This window comes from Camelus bactrianus, chromosome 6 (genome assembly GCF_048773025.1).
Source record: "Camelus bactrianus isolate YW-2024 breed Bactrian camel chromosome 6, ASM4877302v1, whole genome shotgun sequence".
In the NCBI taxonomy this organism is placed as follows: Eukaryota; Metazoa; Chordata; class Mammalia; order Artiodactyla; family Camelidae; genus Camelus; species Camelus bactrianus.
The window spans coordinates 39,617,514-39,634,971 of record NC_133544.1 but is presented as its reverse complement, the minus strand read 5'-3'; the positions used below and the strand labels follow the sequence as shown (position 1 = coordinate 39,634,971).

Here is a 17,458-nt window from a genome sequence, read left to right as displayed (position 1 = left end):
CTTGTCTTTATATGTCACTTAATTGGGGCAGTTTATTCTTGATAATGCACAACAGACTCAATGGAAAAAGATATATGTAGCAATATTAATACTACCTTAGAGTCTCCCAAAGTTTTCAGTACTTGCTAAAATATTTTTTTAAAAGGAAATAGGAGTAAATACCCCCCAAATTAACCTTTCTTCTCGAATTTCATAAAAACCAGGAGATGCTACAAGGAAATCATTTTCCCATTTTCTTACTTAAGGAAACATCACATACTCAGGAAATGAGACAAGCAGAAAGAAAATGTTTACCTATAGATGACCCGTAGACAATTACTGTTAGCATTCTGGTATATTTAGACTCCTTTTAACTATTTTCTCTCTAAATAATATTTCACTGCTTTCAGATCACTAATAGATACCAATATGAGACAATCTTCCCATGGGTTCTCTTGGTTTTTATGAAATCCCAGATTTGTAGAGGGGGGGGAAGGTAGGTTTTTAATCAGAAATATAATCAGCTGGAAAAATTTAATAGTTCTCATTGTCAACATTCTCATGTATGCATTTCTGCCCTTCCTCATCGCCAGCAAAGCCAAAGATTAATAAAATTTCAAAACTAGGATGTGCTCACATCACTTTATTTTATAAAAGATCGTAATATTATTTGATCTGTTATTGTTTCTACAATACCATCTTCTCAAATACTCTGTTGTCACAGGTTGGGTTCCCCAGGAAGCAAAGAGATTAGAATGCAAGAGGTTTATAAGGGAGTCCCCTTTCTTTCAACAGCTGCGGAGATGAGAAGGCACGTGGCTAGGAGGGAGAAGCCAAGCATCCCTGCCTCAGCCTACCCTACAGGGGTTGGATGATCCTGGGATGATCCCCTAGAGCTGTCCAGAGAGCGACAGGCCTTCATATCCTCACTTCGGTCCATGAATACAGGCCAGCAGGGAAACAGAATGATCTGTTTGGGTGAAGTGGCTTTGTTCACCGGAGACAGTTCTCACACAGGATGATTCCCGAGGGCTGTCTGCTAGTAGCGCATGCAACAACTAAAGAAGTAAGTCCTTCAGCTCTAAAGGGGGATGTGAACAGCACATCATGGCTTATTTCAAAAAGTATGTTAATTCCTGATTCTAACATTCAGATCTTGACTGTTCTACTCCAATGATTAAATAAAAGAAAATAATAAGCTACGGAGAAAAGAGGGAACTTGGTTTACTCAAGATTACTTAAATCCTCTGAGTCTTGGTTCCCTTGTCTATAAAATGGGCAGTATAATACATCTTTTGTAAGGTTACTGTGACCATTGAATAAATTCTACAGCCAAGGGGTTGCCATATAGTAGGTCCTCAATACATGGAAATTCCATTTTTTCATTTTTGGAAAGGTTCTTGTTCTACCAAAGCAGTTTTCTTTCATTTTGTCTTCAAAGATTTTCTGAATACCTTGTAACTCTAGAGTCCAACAGCCCAAGGACCCTCTATCTAGTTGTAGGGCTCACTAATGCCTGCCTACCCAACTCATTCCATTTCCTAATAGTCCTGGTTTTATCCAGGTATTAATCCCAGATAAAATAGGGAACTCTTTTTAGTTTAAGCAAATCCCCTGCTGAGCTGCAGATGGAGACGCAGCATTAGTTGGCCTAACCAGACTAAATGGAAGGACATAGCTCTGTTTACCATCAGTAGCCATCTCATGACCCCAAAAGGACCCAGCCTTAGAGAAACCAACGCCAAGGATGATGGAATGAACTATGAACAGATGTTCGATCTTGATGCCATCATTGAGCTGCTAATTGTAAAGTACCTGAAATCACCCTGACAACTTGTGAGATAATAAATTTTTATTGTTAAGCCAATTTGAATTAATTTTACAATACTTAACAGCCAAAAGCTTTCTAAATGATTCAATAGTACATCTTACTAAAACCTACCAAAAAAATCTTGTTTACTGACATTTTTCTAGTCTCATCTACTTTATCCTTACAGGCAAATATTATTTTATTGTTATGTTGCATATTGCTTTATATAGATTCTAAGTCTTGGGTTACTCTGTATCAACCTCTTTTACATGTTCATGGCCCTGGGCTCTTAGAAAACCCTAACTTTTACAAAAAATGTTTCTTTATTCTGCATGTATTGCTTGAATTATTCATTATTGAATGGGCTGTTACAGCTGCTTTTAAAGTTTAAGACTAGGCATTCTGAGAATATTCTTCTAAACCAGCACCTCACATAGCCTCCTAACTGCTCACATGGATAATAAATACTTTCCTTCCCACAAGCGTAACATACCTTCGTCTGACAACAAAAGCAGATGTGCTTTCTTTTCTTCTTTGGAAACTGCTACTCTTAATAAAAGATTATCCATAAAGTTACTGCTTGTTTGGTGAATACCTCCAACACTCACCTCACTTACAGACAGAAATAACCCGACCCAGGTCTGGTTACAAGCCTCAGCTACCATGAGTTGTCCTGGTGCTCCGTTGTTCTGATGACCCTGTCTTAGCTACAATCCTATAGTTAAGAGTTTTACAAAAGAGAAAATATTTCAAACCATTAAGTAATTGATACAATTCTCTTTAAGGGAAGATGACATTTCCTTCAAAGGCCGTCAGTCAGGTAAAGGGGAAAACGAAAAGAAAAAGACAAGGAAAAAGATTCTGACTTCAGAATGCAGAAAGCTTATCTAAAGAAACTCAGTATACCCAGGAAAACACAATATGCAAAGCTGTTCAACATCAACAAATTTAAGAGTTCAAACTAAGAATAAAGTATAAAAGAATACAAGTATGTCTGTCAAAGTTTAATATTATACTTTGATTAAACTGAAGAATTTCATAAGCTCTGAGTAGGTATACTTAACTTTAGGCTTATACATTTTAAACAAGAGAGGCAAGGCACAGTACATTTTTTATTCTGTATGGTTACTATACAAAATATCCCCACTTCCCTTGAGAAACAGTATCAGATCTAAAACACACTTTGATGAACACTGCATACTAAAACATTACAGTCATCCCCTAGTATGGGAGGCAGGGATGATTGGTTCCAGGGCCCTCCCGCCCCCACCATGGATACCAAAATTCAAGGATGCTCAAGTCCATTACAGTAGGCCCTCAGTATCCATGTGTTCTGCATACACATATGGAAGGCCGACTATATGACACTATATAAATGGACTGAATAGAAGTGAACACAAATATACATTCTCCAACTTTTCAATATTATAAGAATATATCACAGCATTGATAACATGAAGAAAAATTTCTGGATTTACTTTTAAATTCAAAATTCTTCTGGTTGTTCTCCACTGAGGGGCCTTAGAGGTGAAAAGGTAATCAAGTTACCACCAAAGGAAATATGTCTGGTACGTTCTTGATGTCTCTTCTCCACCTGAGTGAATGTATTACCGCAGTTAAGGCTTGGCTAGAGAATAAATTGAGAGAAGTCACTACAGTAATCATCAAGAATTTCACCAATTAAGTCTTCAACACTGCAAATTAGTAGTAAATTTATTAATAACATAAATGACATTTTTGGTACAAAATAAAATTATTAATAACAATGATTATGCTACTTTTCAGTGGATTTAATCTTAAATATATAATTTTCTTTTTAATTGAAAAGGTATATGATGAATATATGCCTTAAAAGATGATTAGTAGTATGTAAATAGACTTCAGCAATGTACACAGGACAAATAAAACTGAGGTCATATCTTAAGCCACTTATGTAGATTCCACAAATTCTAATCCATATAACTGCACTTAATAGGCCTTTTACTAGTGTGATCCTGCTGGGGTGCTTTTCTTTGCTTGTCCTCAAGCCCTACTTTAGGTTCAAATGATGCTACAGAGCAAAGAATAATGTGAGTCTAAAATAGACAAGTGGACCTATTAAAAAAATTTAAAAATGTAAATTCTAATATTTATAGAAGTAGAAAATCATTCACAGGGAAGCTAAATTATAAGGTACTAGGATTTATCAAGATAATGTATAACTGAAATAATTTTAATCATATTACTAATTCATCAAAAGCAGAATATTATGATTCATTAATTTCCAGACTTACTTATAATATATATTTATAAAAATAAATCATTCAGAGTTCAGATCCAGGAACAAGATTAAATCAGGTTTATATAAATTGGCCCTCATGCTGAAATCCCTGTCCCTCTAGGTCTTAGCCTATGATTAAAGAAGGCTAAAACCAAGAAGGAACAGTGTCTCACTTCATTCTATTCCTGTAACTCACTTCATTCTATTCCTGAGATGCAGGGCAGTCCAGAAGCCTGAACACAAAGAAGGAAACTTTGAAAGATAATAGAAGTCAACATATACAGATATCCTTAAGGAATTAGTGGCTTAGGAAAATCATGCATTAAGTGAAAGCAAGGAAGGTTTTATTCATTAATAAAAGCTTTTTCTATCCCAAAAAAGAAAAGGAAAATCAAGCATTTGCCAGGCTTCATGAGGTTAACAAAAATTGTTGCTGTTTGATCCTACATTTGCCTTAATGATTTTTTTGTATTCTGAGATCGAGGATTAGCAAACCAAGGCCATTTTCTGATCCATTTTAGCAATCGGCCTTGGAAAATCTCAAGGTAAGGATGTAAACCAGAGTTGCTGACCCTGGCTACATGTTAGAATTGCCTGATAAAAGTTCCTAATTCAGATCATTGAAATAAAAATATCTGGGAGTAGGGCTGATAACCAATGCTGTAAACACTTAGTAGGCAAGAGAGCACTATTCCATTCATGCCACAGTGCCAGCATCCATGAATATGAATCAGCCAGCTCTGCCTAAAGAGGAATTTATAGTTAATAAGGAAAATAAACTCCTGAAATTATAATATGTTTCAGGCATAAAATATCATTTATTCATATGATACTCTTATAGGAGATTAAATGTGTACACTGTAAGCATTGTGCATCTGTGCCAATATATAAATTAACATGTGAGAGGCGAGCGCTTTCACAGGAAGGCTTCACAGAAGGGCAAATGTTTAAACTAGATTAAGAGGCAAGAGGGCACCAAAAGTAAAGGCTGGGGAGCTTCTAAATAAAACAGCAGTACATAAATACAGTAATCTAAAAGAATGAGAGTGAAAATAACCAATGATGACTGAAGGTAGTAGGATAGGTATTATCTCTCCAACTGTATGCTTCAAAAGGGTAGAAACTGTTCCTTACGTTTTCCTTGCATCACTTAGAAATAACCAGCATAAACCAAGATACATACTGGGTATTCAAGTAGTCAACCAATTTGTCACAGCAAATTTCATACATAAGTCATGTACAGAATTAAATCTTCAGAGTTTAACACTAAAGCAAACTATGTTTTAAAGTATATAAACAAAAATTTTCCCACTTTGAGAAAAAATGAATAAAAATGGATTTTAGGGTAAATATAAAACAATGACAGGATGTAAATTTTAAACTTTGCACACAAATTGAAAAGTTAGCAATATTCATTTTATAAAACAGACCTAGACTGTAAAGAACTTTTCAAATAAAGTTGGAAAACTTACTGAATCAAGAAGATGGCATTCAGTAGCAAGACTTTTATTATCATACAGTACTGAAAAACAAAAAAGAATAATTTTTAACTTTTTAAGGAATATTCTTGCAGTTAAGGGTTGTTAGAAACGAACAAAGCCTTGAAAGATACAAAAAGTTTCATATGTCAAATAGTAAGAAAAATATGGGTCATCTTGTGCTACAGCATTTTAAAAAATGTAGTTAAATTTCTTTGTAAAATTCTCATCCATAATTTCATTATAAAAAGAACCTTCTAAAATCTCATGCTTGTAATTTAAAGGTACCCAGAAGACAGAAGGAGAACATAGCTGGAGTGCATTAAATGTCTGGCCAAGGTTATAAGGTTTATCTGGCCTTAGGCCCCAGAGAGAAGAGCACCATGGAGTAGCAGATGAAAATAGCAGGTGAAACCATCACACATCATATTATGTCAAAAATACAAGAGCCATTTCCTTTTTAAGAACAATTGCAACAAAGTAGGTAGGAAAAGGCATTAGGGAAGAAAAATGGGGTGTTTTGAAGAAAGGTTCAAGGATGTTTGATAGAAAGAAAGAGAACCAAAAAAACTTCAGGAAATTTTTCTAATTCTGAATCTTCACAAACAATGAAGGATCCCAAATAGTTAGGTCTAATGTAAAATGCTACTGACATCCAATGTGGATTCATATCTGCTGTTGATTTTTAACAGGTCTATCTCAAAAGGTTTGGGGGTGGAGAGTAGGGTACTACAGCACAAATGAATTCTCATAAGATATTTACTGCATGTATGTATGTAACTTGTCAAACTTCATTCTTGGAAACTATATCCAGAAGTGTTTATAATAATCTATACTTTAGTCCAAGTTCATTTATTTGACAAAGCCTTGTTTAAATATATTAAATTAGACCTTACCTGACTGAGAAATTTTTGTTTCTTCTTCCTGTGAGATGTTATTTTGTGATGGTATATTTTTTTCAGGGCTAATCATCCAAACATCCTGTGCTATAACTGAATTGAGTTCCATTCCTTCTACAACATGTGAAATTTCTTCCTTTTTGTTAGTATTAACATCATCTGCCACTTTCCCAGCAAGGAGAGCCAAACTCATTCTTTCATTGGGTACACAATCTATCTCAAAGTTTTTCTTATTTATATCCTGGAAGTAAAAATGGTTACAACATATGATTACTCAAAATTGAAACAAACAGAAAAGGTCTTACTGCTATTAAAAATAAGACACAACAGAAGGATGACATTCTGAGCACAAGCTAAACATTGTAAATCCTATTATCTTGCTTCTTAAACAATTAGATGAGATATTACAGCAATAATATAACCAAAGGAAAGTTTCTCAGCAAATACTATATTCCAGTTGAGAGACGGCCAAACATTCTATGTGAAGGGCCAAGTAGTACAGTTGACCCTTGAAGAACACAGGTGTGAACTGCGAGGGTCCACTTATCCATGAATTTTTTTCAATAGTAAATACTACACTACTACACCATCTGCAGTTGGTTGAATCTATGGATGCAGAACCTCAGATAACGGAGGATATAAGGAGCGCCAACTCTAAGTTATATGTGGAATTTTGACTGTGCAGAGGGTTGACACTCCAACATCCTCCCACCGTTGTTCAAAAATCAACGATAAGTATTTTAGGCTTTGTGAGCTGAAGAGTTTCTGCCACAAATACTGAATACTCTACCACTGTATCTCGAAAGCAGCCAGATATAATACATAAACAAATGACTACAGCTGTGTTACAATAAAACCTTTTTTACAAAAATAATCTTGACATGAGTTGAAATACAAATTGCACCATGGTCTGAAATGAGTCAAAGGCCTTTGAAACAAGAACTATCATTTTATATGCCTAATTTCCAATGGAAATTCTGGGGGTTATTTATGGAGTTACTTTATATAATGATATAAACTGGACTATCTAATGCACTGGAACAGGATTTAACTTACATGGTCTACTTCAGTTAAATCTTGTAATCCAGGACTCTTAGCATCTTCTACTATGCTGTTCCTAAAAAAGAAAAAAGCAGCATTGTACTCAGGTAATTAAACATATTGCTATCTTCTGACTTGTGTTTTGAGACTATCCTTTATGGGCCAAAGATGGAGCCTCATCCAAAATCAGGCCAGATCCAAACAGATTAGTTTTGAATAATATCTACTGTAGGATGGCCTTACAAACCAAATGCATTTTTTCCCCCAGAAAGCTCACAACAAGCCTGTTACCATGTTGGTCAGTCTACCAGCAATCTTTTGAACCTTAGCCAAATCCAAAACCATATAAGAGGGAAAGTTAGGATAAAGCTGATTTTTGAGGGATTGAAGCAGCACCTCAACTATTGTATAGCTGGAGTTAGTTACATTTACTTGTTAGCTGTAGCATAATGTATTCTAATTCTGAAGTTCTTAACTTGCATTTTATTAGAATCATCTCTCTCAACCTCTTGGAGTCATTTGTTAAGTTAAGAAAAATATACTGTTTTTCTAGTTTTCAGCTTCACTTTGCCTTCATTATATAAAGTTATTTATTTGTAAGATGCTCTTTCAGAACTACTTTTGGGAATTAAGTAAAAATAAAATTTTTCAAGGGTACTTGTAATATCATTCAAATACAATTTTGGATTTTTTAAGTACAAGATAGTTTACTGCAGGACATACAAAGTAAAGTAACTTATATTTAAGAAATGACAATAAATTGGTAATTTATAATCCACAGATTTCTTAAACATTTGAAATATTTTAGTCCTCACAAAGGCTAAATATACTTTGGTTTATACTAAAAACTAGAAATTTTAAAACTTGTTCCCTGAAATACCTAAGAACAAAAATTTTCATTTGTTTCCCTTATTTCAATTCATAAGGTATTCTATATTTTTTGACAGTCTTGTTTGCTGCAGTGGCTGAGTATTTAACGCTGTCTCATCTTCAGATTAATAATAAATCTAATAGTCCTCTCTTGGCTCCAGATTACAACTTTACTTTCCACTTAAAGTACCTTTTTCCTGTCATATTTATGTTCCATGAACAAGGACTGTACAGGTAATTTTGATGTATCTCTGCAGAGGGCAGTATTATGTAGCAGAAAGAATGCAGGCAACATCTAATTTACTAATTGTAAACTGAATTTGGGTAAGTTACTAACTTTGCAAGTTTTCTCATTTTTGAAAATGGCGATCTAGAACCTCACATGGTTGTTTTGAAAATTAAATGAGATAATATGATAGGAATCTAGAACCACATCTAGCCCATAATAATTGTTCAAGACATACTAGCTCCCCCTTCTCTCTGCTCTGCCATCTGTCAAATCCGCAGTCCTAAGGTGCTTTCTATAAGGGCTGGTACAAAAGTGCCTAACTCTCAATGACCCTGCAGGGAAGTATCAGCACTGTTTTCTAGGTGATAAAACTGAAGCTAAATGAGCTAATTAAACTTGTGCCAAAGCTAGCATATCATACAGCTGGTTTTGAGCTCGAATCTGTCAATCACCATAGTTGCAGGCTGTTTAGCACCAGAGGACACTATTTTGCTTCCTTTCTTCTTAATTCTGCAGAATTTACTTTGCGCACCTAAATATGACCATTTACCAATCTGAAATTTTAAGCCTTCATTTCCTCATATATAAACATAAGTACTGCCTATTTGTTATAGGGTCACGGTGAAATTTAATTAATATGTATCTTGCATATTGAATCAGGTTAACAATCTGGAATGGTATTTAATGTCTGCATCTATTAAGTTCTTAGTAATAACACATTAAAGAAATACATTTTTTAAAAAAATTAAATACCTGTTTTCAGAAATATTTGAAATCAAAGTCTTTTCAACATGTTCACTTTTGGTACTCTGAGGATCAGGATTCTCTGGTGCAGTTTGTCTTAGAAGGCCCATCTCAGGCCTGCTCTCAGACATAGCTTTGCTGACAGAATTAGGTGTTCTAAGTCTTTGAGAAAGACATTCAGAAGAAAGCCCTAGAAGATGAGAAAAATTATCTCAATATCAAAAAGCTCTTTCATTCATTTTTCACTATAAATAGGAAGACAGTGCAAATTCTTCCTATTCCCCTACCAACTAGCCTCTTTCTCTATAAAATAATGTCTGTTAAAGTCAAGACTTCCAGTTAAAGACAGTCCTGAACACACACATGAAACTTCTTGACATCCCACTACTATCAACAGTAACGGAGATAATCTTTAAAGGTAGAACGTTATAAGGACAAAACATCTTCTTTTTTTAAGTGCAGTGATTTTTAAAAATTTGAAATATAATTTTCAAGGACAAAGGAAACTAAAGAAGAGATAACAATAACCAGAAAAATTTTAAAGCATAATGTGAATGAGTGAGTGGGGTATTACTTAGTAGACCCAGAAAAACAAATCCCAAACCATCAATCAGGAAAGATGAGAATCAACCCAGTTTATACCAGAACATTCCTCAAAAGAATTGGTGGCCTCACGTATCTCTAGAAGCAGAGATAAAAATGAAGCTAAAAATGGGAAGATTAGTTCAAAGTTAATTTAAAGACCAATGAGAGCACAAATTCCTTTCCTCATTCTGCTCAGCTGGGCAACTGTCAACAACTCCCTCCCACCACCAAAATCAGAAAACTAGAGGCTGATTGCCCAAAAAGGTGAAATAGAGGGTCTCTGGTTTAAGGGGTATCAGGTAAGGTTGAGAGATGGCTTCTATGTGGAAAAAGGGGGAATTAAGAGAGTATTCACAAAAACTGTTGAAACACTCGTTTGCCTCCCTCCTCTATCCCCTGCCCCCAACGTGGCTCCTGAAAGACTGGCAGCCAGAATTATACCCTCCAGGCAGCAGACTGGAAGGATCTTCTCCAGGGAATCTGAATAGCCCATGAAAAAAGACTTAAATACAGTGATGTGTAAGTTCCCAGCTTAATGGTGCAGCTCAATTACTCCACAGTAAAGACCTTATTACCCATGTGCTGCCGTGGGGAGCCCTGCTCTTTCTTAACCATGAGCAGGCAGTGAACCATCATCAGACACCCAAGGAAAGCCTCTAATATGATTGATCAAAATCAAAACCAAACAAATGAAAGTATCTTGGAACAAATACTGACTATCCAGGAAGAACACATAAAAGCTAATGTCCTCAGAAAGATAAGAAAATACACTTATGAAACAAGTACAGAATGTTATAAAATGGAACATTCAAAGAATGAGAAAGAGCTCTGGGAATTAAAAACAAGATAGCCATGAAAGTTGAAGAAATCCAGGAAGTAGAAGAAAATGACAAGCACAGCAAAGAATGAAAAAAAGTCTATATATCAGGAGAAAAATATGTATTTCTAAAAAAAGATCAAAGAGAACCAAGGAGACTAGACCAAAGGAGTAATTCAAGAAAAAAAAAAAAGACTACACCTTGCTTAGAGGGAGCCATAAACAACTTAACACTCCAAGCCTCCTTTAAGCACTGAAAGTAGTTGCCTTTAGAAGTGACAAATGGGATGAGAGGGGCTTCCTGGGGACTTCTGTTTTGTAAAAAGCCTCATATAAACTATGTGTTCAATAACTAAAACTCAATTTCAAAAAGATCAATTTTGGCTAAAAGCCTTGATCTCCATAGTCGTAAGTGCCAAGTTGGGTATAAGAAAGGACAGACAGCGATGCGCACATAGTCATGGAAACTACTAGGATCTTTGGGAAGTAGGCAGCAAGGAGCCATGTCATTAGTAGTGAGGCAATTCCTGGGTATCCAGGGAGTGCAGCTGTTTAAAGGAGGCAAACCAAAACCACAGTAGGTATGATACCCAAATTGACAGGGAGGTTAGAACGTACTTGGGGTGATAAATTTACATTTTAATGTAAATATTGAATAACAACTCAAGTTTATTTTCAGAAGACTTCCTAGTGGACAAAGTTAAATAACAGGGAAACATTCCTTTACCCAATTGGTGCTTGAAGAAGACGTGGCCCATTTCTCCTTGAAAATAAACACATTAAAGCACTAATAGAAGTGCTTTAATAGAAGATTTAAGGAACAGATTACTTCAACTATGACCTCTCATTATATGGCTTATAAATAATTTCAGTTAAGGTAAATAAACTCAATCTAATAAAGATAGCTATGAAAAAAAGCTACTGAAAAATATAACCAGAGTTAGAAAATCTTAAGAATTGTTTCCTGAAGTATTAAAAGCTGTTTACACTGGAATATTTTCAATTAGGGAACTGGGACATGTACTACATTTCAAAAAGACCTGAGGAAAAGTTTTAATATAAATGAAAATTTAACCAAAACCACCTTCCATAAGCCATTTCTCAGAAATCATAGAAAGCATATAAATCTTCTGTGAAAACTATTTTTCACTTCTTATATAAGCTCCTATCCAATCTAAATATTTCTTTTCAGTAACCTCAGCAGAAAAACTAACCTGAGAATGACTTAACAGGACTCTCAATTCTGAAAAACCCAGCATCAAACACTACTTTATCCACCTCCCTTGGCATGGCAGAGGCCGCTGCCTCAGCACGTTCTTCCTGCTTCATTCTCTCTCTCAGTGCACTTTTTATGGCAGCGAGGCGATTTCTAGCTGCAATTCTGCCACCATCATCCTGTTTAGGTTTACTTGTTATACTCGAGACAACTTTTTTCTGCAAAGAGAAATTATAATATTTATTAAAGCTACTCATTACTATCTTATTAGAAAAACAAAACATACATAAAATATTTAACACATTCATCATATACTTATCAATCTCCTAGTATCTGCTAAAAATGCTGGGGGTCAAAAAATAAAGAACAAAGGTCCTGCCATCAAGGAGTTCTCAGCTTCACAGTGGAAGAGCTAGACAAGGACACTGAGAAGAATGTCATGTTAGAAATAATTCAATATTTCAGAGGACTGAATTTATCAATTAATCAATCTTCAGAGGCACCAAGAAAGGCTCAGAGGAAGAAGCACCTGAGCTGAAATCACAGCTAGCTGGGCTACAGGATGGGATGAAGAAAGGGCTAGGTAGAGAGAATTAGCATATCTGCAAAACCAGAAGTGAAAGAAAGCACAGAGGAGTTGGCAAGAGATAAGCAGCAGCTAATTATAATCCCTCGCATGTAACCATTTTGAGGAGCTATTTATATAGAGGACAAAGGAATAGAGATTACTGATGATTTTTAATCAGGAGGTTAACATTATCAGATTTGTGTTTTGGAAAGGTCACTCTGGCCAATGGATTAGAGGGTTACAAGCCAGTTAAGGAGACCAGTGCAGTGATACTGGAAAAGATGAAACTGGTTAGATTAAGGAGGAAAAAAAAATGGAAAAAGTGAACATATTGAGGAGATACTGAAGAGAGAGACTTGAGAAGACTTAGTGATCTTCTGGATGTGTGTGGGTGAAGATGGTGAAATACAGAAAGGAAAGGACCAAAGAAGGTTGCCAGGTTTCTATCTTGGACACCTAGTGGGATGCTAATACCATTCTCTGAGACAGGGAAACATCGATGTGTGTGGAGATGATTTCGGTTTGGGATATACTGATTTTAAGGTATACTGTGTCAAGATACATGGAACTAGGACTTGGCAGTAAGTGTGGTTTGAAACACAGATTTAGGAATCTTTGCAAGGTTGGTAAGATTGCACAGGAAGAATATAGAAGGAGAGAAGAAAGTTGAGGTAGGATTTGAGTATTACAAACACTTAAGGGATAAATGGAAAACAGAAACTTGCAAACATGACTGAAGAATGAGTGCAGAGGCAGGAGGAAAATCAGTAGAATAAAATTTTAAGAAGGGGAGAATAGACTGTATTTAATGCTACAGAGGGATTAGATTGTATAATAAAGTGTCTAATAACTACAGTAACTAGTGGATCAGTAACCTTGGTTATAACTGTTTTAGAGGCATAGAGGATGACACTGAATTGCAGTAAGTTGGAAAGGTAAGTGGGAATCAAAAAAGTAAAGATAGTATAGACAACTTTTTTCAGGAAGCTTGTCTGTAGGAAGAAAGAAATGGGAATGGGGAAGGGGAGGTTTAGATAACTAGAGAGAGATGTGGACATCGTAGGTTTAGATTTTTTTTTTTTTAATGTAACAAAGACTCTTAAATATATCTAAAACCTGAAGGAAAAAAAGAGGGAAAGAGAAAACAAGTCTAAGTGACAGAATGAGACATCAATGAACAGGAGGTAGAAGGGAATGGTACCAACGTGTATGTAAAAGATAAGTTTTATTTGTTTGATAATCTTAACAGTAGCCTATAAAATAAAGTAGGAGGAGAGAGACACCTGGTGATAAGGGGCAGAATTACAAGGCCCTGATATACTGATATACAGCCATTATCTGCACCAATGATAGTAATGCTTTCATGACTGAGTACTCAATAAGAAATACACACAGTAGCTTCAAAATGTTCAAGCATCCTCCACTGTTTAGTAGATTTAAATAAAAATTCATTCAATCGATTTTGTTAATGTCCTTAGAGTCCTTGTCATAACAATTAGTAAAATAATTTTATTAAAATGTTCCTTTAACACTGTAAAATATCTTTTTTTAAAAAAAGTTTAGCATAACTCTAACATCTTAAACTCCTAAGGATTCAAAACGGTTTTTATTTGATTACATAGCATAATAAAGTACCAATCTAGAAACCTGATTTTTTATAACCACAGGCATTTTTCTAAAATCTAAAAGGAAAACTGGCAATGCTCTAAGGTGGTTTGAGAAGTAGTTATCTGAACCAAAACCTCTGAGTTTAAAACATTACTAGAAAAAAAAATTCTACAAATAGATAAGAATGGAATCTATTATGATAAAGCAAATTTTATGGAGAAAAGTAACAGGAAATTTTTCAAGATAAAGTATAGGGAAGAAGACATGTTCTAAAGAGCCATTGTTCTACTTTTCTATTTAAGAAATTGTTTCATTTTGAAATATATCACACAAAAGAGACGGCACAGCCTGCTGGATAAGAACAGGGATTCTGGAATGAGAAAGTCTGGCCTGAAACCCAGCTCTACCGTGGGCAAGCAACTTAATCTTCCTGGGCCTTATATTCCTCAACTATAAAAAGCGGATAATAACACCTACCTCAAGAGAATTGCTGAGGATTAAATGATTTAATACATGTAAAGTAATCAGAACAACATGTGGCATATACTAAGCAAAATATAAATTACCTACTTCTACTGTTTATTATTATTATTACCAAAAAATGTATAAATGGGGTTTAAAGAATAAAACAAACACACATATATCCACTATTTAGCAACTCAGAAACTCATGTGGTGCCCCAATCCAATCACATCTCCTATCTTTACTCCCTCCAGAAATAACTACCCTGAATTTGAGCTGATCATTTCTTAATCTATCTTCAAAGACAATCAGGACACTGCAAATAGTGTGTGAAACTTATTTTATAAAATGATGAAAAATCTGAAGCGAAACGTTTTTAAAGCTTGAAAATAAAAACTCACTAAAGTAGAAGAGTCTGTATTAGAAACCCACAGACTTACCCGAAAAACTTTTTTGCTTGTATTGTTATTGTTTTGCCATCCAGATTCCTCAAGTTTGGTCAGATTGTTGAATTTTTGGTTTACGTCTTCTATCTGTTAATAAATAAAGCACAAGTTTATCAGATAAATGCTAACCACAGTAAAATTACAAACAAATAAACTGAAGCTTCAAAAAGAATTGAGAATGGCAACATAAAATTAGGCTCAATCATTCTCAATTTCGTATTCAAGTAAAAAACTCTTATTATGGTAAAATTGTTCACTGTTATCTTTGGTCTTATGAACCTTCAAAATCTACAGAGTATGCCATATACAAATAACTCTCCTAAATTACTTAAAAAATTTTTTTGACATTTTAAAAATATTTTATTTATTATTGTATTATTTTAATTATCTTATTTTGGGGGGAGGAGGTAATTAGGTTTATTTATTTATAGAGGAGGTACTGAGGATTGAACCCAGGACCTTGTGCATGCTAAGCATGTACTCTACCACTTGAGCTAAACCCTCCCCCACTAAATTACTTTTGATCACTAAAATGTTTTTGTTTCCTAAATTACAATGTGAACACAATCTCTCTCTCCCTCTCTCTCTTTTACAGTTTACCTAACCATTCCCCTACTGAAGGACATCTTGATTGCTTCCAAGTTTTGGCAATTATGAATAAAGATGCTATAAACATTTGTGTACATGTTTCTGTGTGGACAAATATTTTCAATCATTTGGGTAAATACCAAGAACTGTGATTGCTGGATTGTAAGATAAGAACATGTTTAGTTTTGTAGGAAACTGACAACTGTCTTCCAAAGTGGCTGTACCATTTTACATTCCTGCCAGCAATAAATCAGTTTCTGGTGCTCTACATCCTTACCAGCATTTGGTGTTGTCAGTGGTTTGGATTTTTGCCATTCTAATAGGCATGCAGTGGTATCTCATAATAGGTTTTTTTGGGGGTGGGGGGTGGGGAGCAGTGATAATTAGGTTTGCTTCTCAGTGGAGGTACTGGGGATTGAACCCAGGACCTCGTGCATGCTAAGCACGTACTCTACCACTGAGCTATACTCTCCCCTCATCTCATTGCAATTTTAATTCGCAAATCCTTAATAATGTACAATATCGAGCTTTATCTTTTCATATGCTTCCTTGCCATCTGTATCTATATGAATAGATCTATATATGCCATCTATATCATCTTTGGCAAAGTGTCTGTTCAGGTCTTTTTTCCATTTTAAAATCAGATTGTTTTAAGGGTTCTTTGTATATTTTGGAAACAGTTCTTTATCAGATATATATTTTTGCAAATATTTTCTCCCAGTTTGTGGCTTGCCTTCTCATTCTCTTGATACAATCTCATTTTGAAAGATTCAAATAATATCCCCATCCTTCTAGTATTTCCAATCTCCTCCAAGAGGTAACCAGTGTTAACAGTTTGGTAAACTTTATTTAAGTCCCCTTATAATGCATTTATACTCATATGTACTCTCAATCTCTCTCAAAAAAACTTAAATGTCAGAAAGACTGAGGATTACATTTGTGCTCAACTGATTCCTAATAAGGTGCCACTGCAATTCAATGAGGAAAGGACAGCCTTTTCAACAAACAGAACTGGGAAGATTGGTTATCCACAAGAAAAAAGATGAATTTAGACACCTACACAATACACAAAAATGAACTCTAAATGGATCATAGCTCTAACTGTAAGAGCTAAAACTATAACACTTTTAGAAGAAAACATAAAGAGAAAATCTTTGGGATCTGTGGTTAGGCAAAAAGGGTTCTTAGACATAATCACAAAATAAAGGAAAAAATCAATAAACTGAACTTCATCTAAAAAAAAAATGTTTGCACCTCAAAAGACATTAAGAAAATCAAGACAAGCTACAAACTGGGAGAAAATATTTGCAAATAACACTTCTGATAAAGGACTTGTATCCAGGATATACAAAAAATACTTACAACTCAACAACAAAAAAGCAAACCCGATTTAAAAATGGGCAAAATATCTGACTAGGCATTTTGCCAAGAGACATTATAAATGGCTAATTTGCACATGAGAAGATGGTTAACATTACGCATTAGAGAAATACAAATCAAAACTAGAATGAGACACTTCATACCCAGTAGGATGGCTATACTAAAAAAGACAGACAATAGCAAGTATGGATGTGGGAAATTGTTACACACACGCTGGTGGGAACCTAAAATGGTGTAATCACTTTGGAAAAGTTTGGCAGTTTCTTAAAAAGTTAAACATAAATTTTCCATATGTTCCAGCAATATATAGGTATCTACCCTGGAGAAATGAAAATACATGTTCACATTAATATTCTACATGAATATTCATAAAAGATAATTCATAATTACCAAAGAGTAGAAACAATCTAAATGTCCATCAATTGGTAATTAAAGTACAGATACAAACTACAACATCACTTCAAAAACAACATGCTAA

General features: G+C 34.8%; 1 protein-coding gene across 2 annotated transcripts in view; it reads right to left on the bottom strand.

Moving 5' to 3' along the window:
- Window positions 1-2,018: 2,018 nt before the first annotated feature.
- Window positions 2,019-17,458, bottom strand: part of DLGAP5 (DLG associated protein 5) — a 37,375-nt gene continuing 21,935 nt past the window's right edge. For both annotated transcript variants that reach the window (XM_010962190.3, XM_074365492.1), the window contains exons 13-19: window positions 15,007-15,099; window positions 11,927-12,146; window positions 9,320-9,500; window positions 7,483-7,543; window positions 6,424-6,667; window positions 5,522-5,571; window positions 2,019-3,416 (exon numbers count right to left, since the gene is read on the bottom strand). In XM_010962190.3, the coding sequence (XP_010960492.2) occupies window positions 3,276-3,416; window positions 5,522-5,571; window positions 6,424-6,667; window positions 7,483-7,543; window positions 9,320-9,500; window positions 11,927-12,146; window positions 15,007-15,099 (990 nt within the window). In that variant the 3' untranslated portion in view covers window positions 2,019-3,275. The remainder of the gene's footprint in view (window positions 3,417-5,521; window positions 5,572-6,423; window positions 6,668-7,482; window positions 7,544-9,319; window positions 9,501-11,926; window positions 12,147-15,006; window positions 15,100-17,458) is intronic.